The following is a 15,459-nucleotide window of genomic DNA, read 5'->3' on the forward strand; positions in this document are numbered from 1 at the left end:
AAATAAATAATAATTTAAAAAATCTAAATTAAAAAATATAAATAAATTTTTTTTTTAACAATTTTTTAATTAAACAAATGTATAAAATAAAATTAAAAACAAAAACTTAAACTATATTAGGAAAGTGAACAAATGTAACAGTTAGTGATTGTAAAAGTACCAGATGGAGGGGTAGGATTTAATAAGCTTTGCTTCTTCCTACTCCTTTTGGACATGTGGAACTGGGAACTGATTATGGGATGCACTCAATTGGAATCTGATGCATGTTCAAATGAAATTAAACCATTACCATTACCATCTGGTTGGGTGCTGAGTACGACAAAAACACCGACGGCTACGATGTTCGCGACGTTCACAAGGCATGCCCTTCGAAAACAAAATGACGCTGACTATGTCGCTGTCGTGTCTTCAGGGTGTCCATGGATGTGGGACAACCTGACATGCTGGGAACCTGCCCGGATTGGAGACGTGGTCGAGGTCAACTGTCCTGAACTCTTCTCCCAGTTCATGAGTGAGGAAGACTTTGGTGAGTTTGTAGCACTTTTAGCACAAATGAAGTATATTGTGTTGACGTGTTTGTTGTTGTGTTGCATTCACAGAGCTGGGGAAGGTCAGTCGTAACTGCACTGAGTTTGGCTGGTCCGAGACCTTCCCTCACTACGTCGACGCTTGTTTATACGAAGGGAACAGCAGTCATCCGGTTAGTACACAAACCATTATCCCAATGGGATTCCATTCCATTACTTATGCAAGCAATCTTTTGCACAAATTTGCAAATTTCTGAACCGATTCAGGCATCAAACATTCACAAAATCCCATTTCCATCCATCCATCCATCTATTTCAATGTAACCAAGATTGGCAGCCTAAGCAGGAAAAGCTAGACTTCCCTCTCCATGATCCGTTGTCCAGCTCCTCATGGATCATGAGGTGTCTCCAGGCCAGTTGTCCTGGGTCTTCCCAGAGGCCTCCTACTGCTCAGACGTGCCCGAAATCCCTCCATTCAGACCATTCCCACCCCAAAACTAATTTCCACTTTCCAAAAATTCACGTATTTCAAGATATTTCCGCCTATCGAAATTCCCATGTCAGATTTTTCCACATTTTCCCACCCAATAATATGAATTGATTAACAAAAATTCCCACTTATCCTGCTGCAATTCCCCATTTTGAGCCTGCTTACGTCAAAAACGGGTGATTGCAATAAGGATAAAAAATAGCCCACTTCCGGGTATTCCATGTTGTACTCCACTACCAAGATATTTCTCGTCTTCGCCATCGCTTGAACCCTCCTGTGGTGGCATCACAAAACCATTTTAAAGGTTTGACTGTTAGCGTTGGACCGTACTGAGGGAGTATGCTAATTATGTTGTACTGCGTGTTGCCCTACCAGGACATGTACTACCTGTCGGTGAAGGCTTTGTATACTGTTGGCTACAGCACGTCTTTGGTGTCCCTCACCACAGCCATGGTCATCCTGTGCAGGTTCAGGTAAGACCACTAGACCGTGTGGAAAATGACTATTGGATCTCCTGCTGGTTATGTAACTTTATATAACTGGGTTAGGGTTATGGTTCGGGGGTTAGGTTTAGGTTTAGGGTAAGGTTTGGGGTTAGGGTTACAGTTCGGTGGTTAGGTGTAGGGTAAGGGGTTGGGGTTTAGGCTAAGATTAGGGGTTGGAGTTTAGGGTTACGGTTCAGAGGTTAGGTTTAGGGTAAGGTTAGGGGTTGGGGTTTAGGGTAAGGTAAGGGTTTGGGGTCGGGTTATGTTTATGGTTCGGGGGATAGGTTTAGGGTAAGGTTAGGGGTTGAGGTTTAGGGTAAGGTTAAGGGCTGGGGTTAGGGTCGGGTTATGTTTGCGGTTCGGGGGCTAGGTTTAGGGTAAAGTTAGGGGCTGAGGTTAGGGTTACGGTTCGGGGGTTAGGTTTGGGGTAAGGTTAGGGGTTGGGTTTAGGGTAAGGTTAGGGGTTGAGGTTAGGGTTACGGTTCGGGGGTTAGGTTTAGGGTAAGGTTAGGGGTTGGGGTTTAGGATAAGGATAGGGGTTGGGGTTTAGGGTTACGGTTCAGGGGTTAGGTTTAGGGTAAGGTTAGGGGTTGGGGTTTAGGGTAAAGTTAGGGGTTGGGGTTTAGGATAAGGTTGGGGTTGGGTTTAGGGTAAAGTTAAAGGTTGGGGTTAGGGTTACGGTTCGGGGTTAGGTTTAGGGTAAGGGGTTGGGGTTTAGGGTAAGATTAGGGGTTGGGGTTTAAGAAGGTTAGGGGTTGGGGTTTAGGGTTATGGTTCAGGGGTTAGGTTTAGGGTAAGGTTAGGGGTTGGGGTTTAGGGTAAGGTTCGGGGGTTAGGTTTAGGGTAAGGGGTTGGGGTTTAGGGTTACGGTACAGGGGTTAGGTTTAGGGTAAGGTTAGGGGTTGGGGTTTAGGGTAAGATTCAGGGGTTAGGTTTAGGGTTACGGTTCAGGGGTTAGGTTTAGGGTAAGGTTAGGGGTTGGGGTTTAGGGTAAGGTTAGTGGTTGGAGTTTAGGATAAGGTTGGGGTTTAGGATAAGGTTGGGGTTTAGGGTAAAGTTAGGAGTTGGGGGTTAGGGTTACAGTTCGGGGTTAGGTTTAGGGTAAGGGTTTGGGGTTTAGGGTAAGGTTAGGGGTTGAGGTTTAGGATAAGGTTAGGGGTTAGGTTTAGGGTAAGGTTAGGGGTTGGGGTTTAGGGTAAGGTTAGAGGTTAGGTTTAGGGTAAGGTTACGGGTAGGGGTTTAGGATAAGGTTAGGGGTTGGGGTTTAGGGTAAGGTTAGGGGTAGGGGTTTAGGATAAGGTTAGGGGTTAGGTTTAGGGTAAGGTTAGGGGTTGGGGTTTAGGGTAAGGTTAGAGGTTAGGTTTAGGGTAAGGTTAGGGGTAGGGGTTTAGGATAAGGTTAGGGGTTGGGGTTTAGGGTAAGGTTAGGGGTAGGGGTCAGGGTAAGATTAGGGGTTGGGGTTTAGGGTTAAGGTACAGGGGTTAGGTTTAGGGTAAGGTTAGGGGTTGGGGTTTAGGGTAAGATTCAGGGGTTAGGTTTAGGGTTACGGTTCAGGGGTTAGGTTTAGGGTAAGGTTAGGGGTTGGGGTTTAGGATAAGGTTAGTGGTTGCAGTTTAGGATAAGTTTGGGGTTTAGGATAAGGTTGGGGTTTAGGGTAAAGTTAGGAGTTTGGGGTTAGGGTTACAGTTCAGGGTTAGGTTTAGGGTAAGGGTTTGGGGTTTAGGGTAATGTTAGGGGTTGAGGATAAGGTTAGGGGTTAGGTTTAGGGTATGGTTAGGGGTTGGGGTTTAGGGTAAGGTTAGAGGTTAGGTTTAGGGTAAGGTTAGGGGTAGGGGTTTAGCATAAGGTTAGGGGTTGGGTTTAGGGTAAGGTTAGGGGTTAGGGTTATGGTTTGGGGTTAGGGTAAGTTTAGGTGTTGGGTTTAAAGTTAAGTTAATGAAATAGTAACCTGTAACACTAAAGCTACCATCAAAATGATGCATGGTTCATACCTTTTCAAAAATCATCAGGGGATGAAATGTACCTACATATCAGCGAAACATTACCATCATTACCCGTCTGGTGTTTCCGCACAGGAAGCTGCACTGTACCAGGAATTTCATCCACATGAATCTATTTGTGTCATTCATCTTGAGAGCTATTTCCGTCTTCATCAAAGATGGCGTCTTATACGCCAAGGAGGACAGCGAGCACTGCTTCATCCACACTGTGAGTACTGAATACTCTTGGTGATTATTGTGTGCCCCCCCCCCCCCCCCCCATTCTCATGTGAGCGTGTTTTATCCCCGTGAAGCTGGAGTGTCGGGCGGTGATGGTGTTCTTCCACTACTGCGTCCTGTCCAACTACTTCTGGCTGTTCATCGAGGGTCTTTATCTCTTCACCTTACTGGTGGAGACCTTCTTTCCAGAAAAGAGATATTTCTACTGGTACATCATCATTGGCTGGGGTGAGGCTTCTCACGTGATGGGCATGCCCAGTTTCATCTTCAGTGATTCATATTTCTTTCATCCTGCCAGGAACCCCCACCCTGTGTGTGACCATCTGGGCAGTGCTGAGGCTGCATTTTGATGACATCGGGTAGGATTCTACTCTATTCTACTGTATTCTACACTATTCTACTGTATGTCATTCTCATTCTAGCGCTAAGTGCTTTCTGAATGATGCTGCTCTTTCAGCTGCTGGGACATGAATGACAATGCTGTCATCTGGTGGGTGATCAAGGGACCCGTGCTGGCTTCCATTATGGTACGTTTTTGGAAACACGTTGGAAGGAGCTGGCTCATTAATTTAACTTCCATTTAACATCCCTTTAAGATCCCTTTAACATCCCTTTAAATCCATTTAACATCCATTTAACATTCATTTAAATCCATTTAACTAGTGGAATGTTTTAAAAGAGTACCAACTATTAGTGGGGTTAGTGTTAGGGCTAGGCTTAGTTTTAGGGTTATGGACGGGGTTAGGGATAGGGCTATGGTTAGGGCTAGAGTAAGTGTTAGCGTTAGGGATGGGGTTAATGTTAGGGCTAGGCTTAGTTTTAGGCTTATGGGTGGTGTTATCGCTAGGGCTTGGGTTAGGGCTATGGTTAGGGTTCAGGTTGGGGCTAGGGTTAGGGTTAGTGTTAGGGCTAGGCTTAGTTTTAGGCTTATGGATGGTGTTAGTGCTATGGCTAGGGCTAAGTTTAAGGCTATGGTTAGGGTTCGGGTTGGGGCTAGGGTTAGGGATGGGGTTAGTGTTAGGGCTAGCCTTAGTTTTAGGCTTATGGATGGTGCTAGGGCTAGGGCTACGTTTAGGGCTATGGTTAGGGTTCAGGTTGGGGCTAGGGTTAGGGATGGGGTTAGTGTTAGGGCTAGGCTTAGTTTTAGGCTTATGGGTGGTGTTAGCGCTAGGGCTTGGGTTAGGGCTATGGTTAGTGTTCAGGTTGGGGCTAGGGTTAGGGATGGGGTTAATGTTACGGCTAGGCTTAGTTTTAGGCTTATCGATGGTGTTAGTGCTATGGCTAAGGTTAGGGCTAAGATTAGGGCTATGGTTAGGGTTTGGGTTGGGGCTAGGGTTAGGGATGAGGTTAGGGTTCGGGTTCGGGTAGGGTTAGGGTTAGTGTTAGGGCTAGCCTTAATTTTAGGCTTATGGATGGTGTTAGCGCTAGGGCTTGGGTTAGGGCTATGGTTCGGGTTAGGGCTAGGGTTAGGGTTAATGTTAGGGCTAGGCTTAGTTTTAGGCTTATGGATGGTGTTAGCGCTAGGGCTAGAGCTAAGGTTAGGGATGAGGTTAGGGCTAGGGTTAGGGATGAGGTTAGTGTTAGGGCTAGGCTTAGTTTTGGGGTTATGGATGGGGCTAGGGCTACGGTTAGAGGTTCAAGGTTAGGGTTAGGTTAGCATTAGGGTTGGAGTTCAGGTTTGGTTTAGGCAAGAGGTTAGTGTTAGATGGTAGGTTTAGATGTTAGGGCTAGGGGTTAGGGTTAGGGATGGGGTTAGTGTTAGGGCTAGGCTTAGTTTTGGGGTTATGGATGGGGTTGGGGCTAGGGCTCGAGGTTAGGGTTAGGGTTGGAGTTCGGGTTTGGTTTAGGCAAAAGGTTAGTGTTGGATGTTAGGGTTAGATGTTAGGGCTAGGGGTTAGGGATAGAGAGTTGGGGTGAAGGAGGGTTTGATAGCTGCGATAAAAACAAAATAACTCAGGAACGGATTAGGGTTCAGTTAGTGTTTAGGCTTAAGGTTAAGGTTAGGGTTAGGGTGTCTTTTGGTTGGGGTCTGACCCCTCACAAAATCTGCTGTAACTTTACCAGGAACGATGTAACCTATACTGCATACAAGGTCAAACATCTTTGACATGAAGTGGTGTTATTTTACCATAAGCATCTTCCACCAGTGTGTATTGAACTGGCATGAAGATAATATTAATGATATATTTATGTTTCCATGTACAGATCAACTTTGTCCTCTTTATTGGGATCATCATCATCCTCGTTCAGAAATTGCAGTCCCCGGATATCGGAGGAAATGAGTCCAGTATATACCTGTAAGCGTCACTGTGGGAGGGAATTGGGTAAAAACATTCTCCTCTTTGGGGTGACAGGAGCTTGTGGTCTTGTCGTTGGGCAGGAGACTGGCACGTTCCACTCTGCTGCTAATTCCCCTCTTTGGGATCCACTACACCGTCTTCGCTTTCTCCCCCGAGAACGTCAGCAAGAGAGAGCGGCTGGTGTTTGAGCTCGGCCTGGGATCCTTCCAGGTAGGCCAAGCCTAAACCTTGAATGAAATATGTTTTATGAAGTTTGTTAGTCTTACTGTCAATAAAAACCGAGATGAGCAACCCAACAATTTGCCTCATCGGCTTGAATTTGTGCTTTCAGGGCTTCGTGGTGGCCGTCCTCTACTGCTTTCTCAATGGAGAGGTAAACAGAACAGTAGTATTTTTCACGTTTTTTCAAAATATATAAAATAATCATAAATATGGGCTAATTATAGTCCAAAAGTATGCATAATGAAGCAAATGTGATGTATTTTATGGAGCATAAACATGGCTACATGAACTCAAACGCACATAGACAATCAAGACGCATGCAAATATGCTGTAGTATTCGCCACTGGTCACTAGGTGTCAGTAATGTTCAGACACAAACGGCAGGCTTGATTGCAGTTTTTTTTACAGTTTTATTTTTTTTAAATAATCCCACAACATAATAATAATAATAATAATAATAATAATAATAATAATAATAATAATAATAATAATAATAATAATAATAATAATAATAATAATAATAATAATAATAATAATAATAATAATAATAAATGAGCAATAGTAGTATGCTGGGCTGGCAGGCCCATAAAAAGCCAAAGAATCTGCCGATAGTAAAGATATAATAATAATAATAATAATAATAATAATAATAATAATAATAATAATAATAATAATAATAATAATAATAATAATAATAATAATAATAATAATAATAATAATAATAATAATAATAATAATAATAACAATAACGACAATACTAGTACTACTACTACTACTACTACTACTACTACTACTACTAATAATAATAATAATAATAATGACAATAACGACAATAATGATAATACTACTACTACCACTAATAATAATAATAATAATAATAATAATAATAATAATATTAATAATAATAATAGTAATAATGAAGAATAAATGAGCAATAGTAGTATGCTGGGCTGGCAAGCCCATAAAAAGCCAAAGAATCTGCCAATAGTAAAAATATAATAATAATAATAATAATAATAATAATAATAATAATAATAATAATAATAATCCCTCATTAAAAATGAATTTATGTAGCTTAATCAGCATATTTTACCACCATCTTTTACTTCCTTTTGATGAGCCTAGAACAAGGACCTCAGCAATCCTAGTCTCTAAACCTAGACCTCGTCCTAACCCTTTCAAGTGAGGTCCATTAGTAATGACCTTGTGAAGTATCTCCCTCAAGGTGCAATCGGAGATCAAGAGGAAATGGCGCAGCTGGACGGTGAACAGATACTTTGCTGTGGACCTGAAGCACCGACACCCTTCGCTTGCGAGCAGCGGAGTGAACGGGGGGACGCAACTTTCCATCCTGAGCAAGAGCAGCTCCCAGATCCGAATGTCCAGCCTGCAGGCCGAGAGTCCGGCCACTTGATCGGCCACGCCGGGAACGCCGCGACCGGCGTCGATGTCGCCTCTGGATCTGACGTCAACAAACCTACGACACCCATCCTAATCCCGATGACCGACCTCCTCAACCATGATCCGGACCCCAACCCGGAAAGCACACTTACAACCCAACAGGCTTCAAGGTGAATCCTCATCCGAACTCCACTTTTCCATACACAGGATTGGGTGAAGCTGTTGACAATGCCAAACAGGATGTTCCCGATTGAGGATGGATTGTGTTCAAAGCATCTAATTGGTGTTTGCATACTGAGATGATTCCACGACTGAGTAATCCGTGGTGGAACGGACAAAGGCTGCCAAATTTCCCAAATCTTAATTTACCATGACCGTGCGTCCGGAATGTCGATGCCGGAATGTCGATGAAAATGACTCAATTTAAGACAGGACAGTTGGGAAAATAACATATAATCCTCTCCTGGTTTTGTACGTTTACCCGCCTGAACGATACGTTTAAGGTAGCTTTATTGAAATTTCATAATTCATAACTAATGGTTATAAATACATTTAGATTGGATACATCTTGGTTGCACGGCGGTCGAGTGGTTAGCACGCAAACCTCACAGCTAGGATTCAGATCCAGATTTAGAGTACATTGCTCAACTTTAATGCACAAGCTACGGCTACAGGCTATCAATGCATGGGCACCACTGCTAGCATAGCAAGCTAACAAGCTAACTAGTGAGCTCCTCACTATTTACATTCTCTCAATTGGAATTAGTTGACAAATGTGGAAGTGGTAAAAATTTCTCACAGATCTCACGGAACACAGGCTGCACGGCGGTCGAGTGGTTAGCACGCAGACCTCACAGCTAGGAGACCGGAGTTGGTTGGTTGGTTGGTTGGTTGGTTGGTTGGTTGGTTGGTTGAATGAATGAATGCATGCATGCATGCATGCATGAATGAATGAGTGAATGAATGAATGAATGAATGAATGAATGAATGAATGAATGAATGGATGAATGGATGAATGAATGAATGAATTCTCCTACAAGGCATTCTCGACACTCACGTAGCACAATGAATGAATGAATGAAGGAAGGATTTTTGCGGCTTCCGCATTCCAATTCAAACTATTCCCAACATAAAACAGGCTAAATTCCCAGTTTTCCCCCAAATCAACTCTTTTCAACCAAAATAGTTTCCATCATTTTGAATGAATGAATGAATGAATTCTCCTACAAGGCATTCTCGACACTCACGTAGCACAATGAATGAATGAATGAATGAATGAATGAATGAATGAATGAGTGAATGAATGAATGAATGAATGAAGGATTTTTCCGGCTTCTGCATTCCAAGTCAAACTATTCCCAACATAAAACAGGCTAAATTCCCAGTTTTTCCCCCCAAATCAACTCTTTTCAACCAAAATAGTTTCCACCATTTTGAATGAATGAATGAATGAATGAATGAATTCTCCTACAAGGCATTCTCGACACTCACGTAGCACAATGAATGAATGAATGAATGAATGAGTGAATGAATGAATGAATGAATGAAGGATTTTTCCGGCTTCCGCATTCCAATTCAAACTATTCCCAACATAAAACAGGCTAAATTCCCAGTTTTCCCCCAAATCAACTCTTTTCAACCAAAATAGTTTCCATCATTTTGAATGAATGAATGAATGAATGAATGAATTCTCCTACAAGGCATTCTCGACACTCACGTAGCACAATGAATGAATGAATGAATGAATGAATGAATGAATGAATGAATGAATGAATGCAGGATTTTTCCGGCTTCCGCATTCCAAGTCAAACTATTCCCAACATAAAACAGGCTAAATTCCCAGTTTTCCCCCAAATCAACTCTCTTCAACCAAAATAGTTTCCATCATTTTGAATGAATGAATGAATGAATGATTCTCTGACCAAAACCTGGGATGTGTGACCAACTACGACAAACGTTCCCCCGCCAAATAGTGAGCCATGTCTTGTATTGGGATGACATTTCTACGTCAATCAAATACAAATCTATTTATAACCTTTACTTCCTGTTTGCACTACTGGTCAAAAGTTTCAGAACAGCCCATTTTCAAGATAATTTTTCAAGATAGTCTGCCTCTCTTCCATTGTTATTCCCTTTTTCATTCCATTTGTGGAGCAACAGTACAATGCTAATGTTCACCAGGCTACATAGAACCATTTTGGTATTATGGTAACCATTATTGTACCGCCTGCCAAGGCTTGAACAACCTAAGAAGAGCTTGACATTGTTGAGCCATTTTGTAGTCCCTGGACTTGAAGCACTTGGGGGTTCTAAAAGTTTTGACCGCTAGTGTATACTAATGTGCTCGGTTAATTAGCATGCTAGGTTAATTAGCCACTCCAAATTGTCCATAGGTATGAATGTGAGTGTGAATGGTTGTTTGTCTATATGTGCCCTGTGATTGGCTGGCCACCAGTCCAGGATGGACCCCGCCACTCGCCTGAAGACAGCTGGGATAGACTCCAGCACCCCAACGACCTTGTGAGGAAAAGCGGGAGAAAATGAATGAATGAATGTATACTAACTACTATTCATGGAATTGCGTGTATGTCCCTTTAAGAGTGAGGCTAAAGCGGGCATGCTAATGTACAGGAAATATTCAGTTGGCTCAGATGTGGCTTTTGTTTCGGATCACATCGGAAATGAGACCAACAACGGGAAAAATTCAAGAACATTTTTGCTCCAGTTAAGGGGAATACCAAAAAAATTCCATAGAGTGGCTCATAATGAAGCACATTAAGATTCCGGAGTGACCAAGCCAGTCTCCAGGATGTTAATCCCATAAACTTCCATCCCATACAAGAACCAATGGATGGAACTTTCTGTGGCAAAGCGACAGCCTTCAGGATTGGGAAAAGTTTTTGTGTGGACAGAAAATCAACACTGTTGACCAACTAGGTCAAAGGTCATGTCGCTGCAGTGGAGAGGGAAAAACCAAAAAGTCCTATGTGACGTTTGAGCACAAACCAGCCTAAACACAAACGGAGACGATCTCAGCGCTGGGAAGCATCCGAGTGGAAGTGGAAGAGCCCACTGATGCTTGTGTAGGTTTAAGCAGCCACTCGTACAGAAAATGTCAATACTTTTATTTCCGATATGTCGTTTACGATGTTATGTGCATGTGGTTTTTTATGTGGTACACTTTTTCTTCTGTGTTTTTATTTATTATAGTGATTATAATCACTTTCACTTTCACTTTCACTTTCCACTCTGCTGTATATAAAGTACATAATAATAAGTCGTGTTACACTCCGAACCTCCACGGGGGACTCCTGCTGGAACATTCGGCATCAGTGACAACGTTTGGTTCTGTTCTATCGTTTTCGTGGATTCGGTATCTCTGTCCATGGTCTATAGTCTTATCTGAGGATGTAAACCAGATCCAAGGTAGTTCCAAAACCCACTTGATCCACTTCTCGCTCAACGGCAACTCATTTTTCTTCGGTCTCCCTCAAATATGTCGTGTCTCCAGAAGTGCCTTTAATCTTTTAAAAGCACAGGACTTTGTTTTGTGTTGCTATGGTAACTGATCAATATCGATATCGAAGACACTAGGTAACCGTTCTCTGGTCCTATCTGGTCCTTCAGCATAACTGAAGGCCTGCTCGGATGAAAGACGAAAGGATCTGAAGTGTCTGCTTGTCGTCCAATCATCAGTGCCCTGAGAACCGAATGACCTGGAGAACATTCGCAGGCATGGAAGCCGAAATGAACGCGGAACACAAGTGAACGTTCCGAGGCCATCAAATGTCATGAAGAATTCCATAAACCAAAACACCACGCTGGTGTGTTTTTTTAAATTTTATTATTATTTTTTTAAATTATATTTATATATATATTATAATATATATTATAATACATATTATAATATATATTATAATATATATATAATATATATTTTTTTATATATAAATATTATATTTACGTTCTGAGACCATCAAATTTCATGAATAATTCCATAAACCAAAACATCACGCTGGTGTTTTTTATTTTTTATTTTATTAGTATTTTTTAAATTATATTTATTATATATTTATATATATTATACATTATAATATACATTATAATACATATTATATATTATAATATATATATATATTATATATAAATATTATATATACGTTCCGAGACCGTCAAATGTCATGAATAATTCCATAAACCAAAGCACCACGCTGGTGTGTATTTTTCATTTTATTATTATTTTTATATTTTTATTTTGTTTATTTATTTTTTTAAATTATATTTATTATATATTTTATGATTTTAATATATATGATATATATATTATAATTATTATAATATATATGATATTATAATATATATAATATATTATATTTTTTAATATTTATATATTTGTTATAGTTCTAAATATTGTTATAGTTATAAATATATTTATTTATTATCCATTTATTTATTATTTATATATATTTATTATTTATATATGATATTTTATTATTATATTATTATTTGTCTTATTTTTATTATTTTTTTATTTTTCGAAAAACGATTTGGTGGCCGAAGATTTTAGAGGTTTAGCACCAAACCAACATAAAACAAAACTACAAATATCAGAATTATTAATGTGACGCGATGACAACATCAATGAATAAAACGGAACGTTGTTGCGGTCGTGTGGATGTTCGAATCCGTCATCATGGATCTTTCCCCGGATTACTTTATCATTCATGTGGGACTTGGAGCCTCACATTGCCGGGTGGATGTCTATATGATAATAATAATAATATTCATTGTCATCACTTTATGAAGTACATTAGCAAACATGTGCTAAGTCGGTTGTTCCGTTTTTGTGCCAAATTAGGCTCCACTTTGCAGTGTTGAACATCATCCATGGAGTTGATAGCCAGTATTTATACAGTGACTGTGATGGGTTATGTTTTATTTTATAAATGTGCTAATAAGCGATGTAAGCTAGTTTTGATTGTTTTGTTTCTATGACTGGAATAAAAGTAGGACATCGAGAGTCCCAGGGTTTGTTCTCTCATGGGAATTGTTCGAAGAAATGATGTGTTGCTTTTTTTATTGTCATTTGCCTGACAAAAATAATTGTGAAAGAATGATTTTGTAGTATTTTCCCCGTAATTCTCATTAAATTGCTTCATTGTATTGTATAAATGGCTTTTTGTATCACTTAAAAACCCAGTAGGGGGAGGAGTTTATTTAATTCATCGCTATGACGACCGCCAACTTGCACAAAAAATGTCAACTGCTCGAAATAAGATTGGAAATAATCCACCAAGTAAGGGAAATATATAAAAATAAATAAAAAATAGTACTTTGAATAGTCCTTGTATGAAATGCTCGCAGCTTCTCTCCATACCCTCCTGTTTTCTCTTGTTTTTTTAATTCTCAAAATCTCAGATTATTTTAATACTCCATCATAATATTATTATATAATATTATTTAAAAAAAATTCTTGTAAATTCCTTTTTTTTTCTCATAAATTTGTAAAAAAAGTTACATTTTTTTCTCATACATTTCTGTCATATGACCAGTTTTCTTTGTTTTTTATTCTCAAAATCTCAGATTATTTTAATACTTCATCATAATATTATTATGTAATATTATTTAAAAAAAATCTAAATTTCTGTTTTTTTCTCATAATTTTTTTAAAAAGTTACACAATTTTTTTCTTTGATAAATTTCTGTCTTATTACAAGTTTTCTCTTGTTTTTTTAATTCTTAAAATCTCAGATAATTTTAATACTTCATCATAATATTATTATATAATATTATTACAATTTTTTCTTGTAAATTTCTGTCTTTTTCTCATAAATTTGTAAAAAAGTTACACAAAAAATTTTTCTCATAAATTTCTGTCATACTACCAGTTTTCTCTCGTTTTTATTAATTCTCAAAAGCTCAGATTATTTTAATACTTAACCATAATATTATTAGATATTATTACAACTTTTTTCTTGTAAATTTCTGTCTTTTTTTCTCATAATTTTTTAAAAAAGTTACACAATTGTTTTCTCTATAATATTAATACAACTTTTTTATTGTACATTTTGGTCTGTTTTTCTCATAAATTTCTGTCATATTACCAGTTTTCTCTCGTTTTTATTAATTCTCAAAAGCTCAGATTATTTTAATACTTAACCATAATATTATTATAGCTTATTATATTATTACAACTTTTTTCTTGTAAATTTTGTCTTTTTTCTCATAAATTTACGACTTTTTTCTCAAAATCTCAGAACCCCCCCTCTGAGATTTGAACATGCAAACGAATCACAGTGGAACATAGTACAACTCCCACTTCCACATTCTCATAAATTTCCAACTTTTTTCCGGAAATCTCTGCGTATCCCATGAATCGCAGATGTCCACCAGACCAGGACTAAGACCAGGACCAAGATCTTGGCTGGAATCAAGCCCTGGAAGAATGGAATGGAAAGGCTCCCCAAGTTTTCTTCTGGCCTTATCTGTCTGATAAGGCCCACAGGAGGTGTTCTGGTGATGCCTGTCAATCATACTAAAGTGTTTTGTTAGTGACTTAGTGATTTTTTGGAATCCACACAAATATAAACACAAGTCCATGGTCCACTTTCCCTTTCTTGAAAGAGATTCAGTTCTTTTGAGTCCAAGGTTTATCTTCATCCACATGTCTGACGTCTCTCTGTACTTTATAGTGCAATACAAAATCTGACCAGTAGATGTCAGTAGTATGCCATATATAGAGGTCCACAATTACATATGTCTGCCAGACACAACACTGTATCTTTAAAATAGATGGTAATGGTAATGGTTTAATTTCATTTGAACATGCATCAGATTCCAATTGAGTGCATCCCATAATCAGTTCCCAGTTCCACATGTCCAAAAGGAGTAGGAAAAAGCAAAGCTTATTAAATCCTACCCCTCCATCTGGTACTTTTACATTTGTTCACTTCCTGCTAATTCATTTTTTTTTATTGAGGGACAACTACAAACCTGAACATAAAAGAAAACAACAACAAAAATGGGGAAAAAATTAAAGCGATTTTACAAAAGTAAAGACAAAATATTGAGTCATAAACTAAGAAAAAAAATAAAGCATAAAGTTGAAATATTAAAAGAAAAAAATCTGATAATATGAGAAACAAAGAAATTGTAGATTGGAAAAGTTATGGTATTACAATAACAAAGTATAAATATTATGACAATAATTAGGGATGGCCTGATATCAGCATAAAAATGTTAAAAACACATCTGTGTTCATGTCATGTTGATGTCATGTTACACGTATCGGTATCGGCCGATATCGGTATCGGAAATTGAGAGTTGGACAATATCGGCATATCGGTTTTCCATTAAAAAGCCAATATTGGACATCCCTAACAATAATATATATTACGTGGCAGCAAAGACAGCGGCATGTATTGGAATAATAATAATAACAATAACAATAACAATAACAATAACAATAACAATAACAATAATAATAATAATAACAATAATAATAATAATAATAATAATAATAATAATAATAATAATAATAATAATAATAATAATAATAATAAATAGTAGTATGCTGGGCTGGCAGGCCCATAAAAAGCTAAAGAATCTGCCATGTATTGTAATAATAATAATAATAATAATTATAAAGAAGAAGAAGAAGAATAAAGAATAAAGAATAAAGAATAAAGAATAAAGAATAAAGAATAAAGAATAAAGAATAAAGAATAAAGAATAAAGAATAAAGAATAAAGAATAAAGAATAAAGAATAAAGAATAAAGAATAAAGAATAAAGAATAAAGAATAAAGAATAAAGA

The 15,459-nt window shown here is 38.4% G+C and overlaps 1 protein-coding gene across 2 annotated transcripts in view; it reads left to right on the top strand.

The window, feature by feature from the left end:
• Positions 1–12,899, top strand: part of adcyap1r1b (adenylate cyclase activating polypeptide 1b (pituitary) receptor type I) — a 25,197-nt gene extending 12,298 nt beyond the window's left edge. The window contains exons 4-14 of one of the 2 annotated variants that reach the window (XM_058073533.1): positions 413–526; positions 600–700; positions 1,393–1,490; positions 3,578–3,710; positions 3,796–3,949; positions 4,020–4,080; positions 4,179–4,248; positions 5,927–6,018; positions 6,102–6,231; positions 6,353–6,394; positions 7,456–12,899. In XM_058073533.1, coding sequence (XP_057929516.1) covers positions 413–526; positions 600–700; positions 1,393–1,490; positions 3,578–3,710; positions 3,796–3,949; positions 4,020–4,080; positions 4,179–4,248; positions 5,927–6,018; positions 6,102–6,231; positions 6,353–6,394; positions 7,456–7,818 — 1,358 coding nt within the window. In that variant the 3' untranslated portion in view covers positions 7,819–12,899. The remainder of the gene's footprint in view (positions 1–412; positions 527–599; positions 701–1,392; positions 1,491–3,577; positions 3,711–3,795; positions 3,950–4,019; positions 4,081–4,178; positions 4,249–5,926; positions 6,019–6,101; positions 6,232–6,352; positions 6,395–7,455) is intronic. The other variant, XM_058073534.1, reaches the window with a different exon arrangement.
• The last annotated feature ends 2,560 nt before the right edge of the window (positions 12,900–15,459 follow it).

Source organism: Doryrhamphus excisus, chromosome 5 (genome assembly GCF_030265055.1).
Source record: "Doryrhamphus excisus isolate RoL2022-K1 chromosome 5, RoL_Dexc_1.0, whole genome shotgun sequence".
NCBI classification, from domain to species: domain Eukaryota; kingdom Metazoa; phylum Chordata; class Actinopteri; order Syngnathiformes; family Syngnathidae; genus Doryrhamphus; species Doryrhamphus excisus.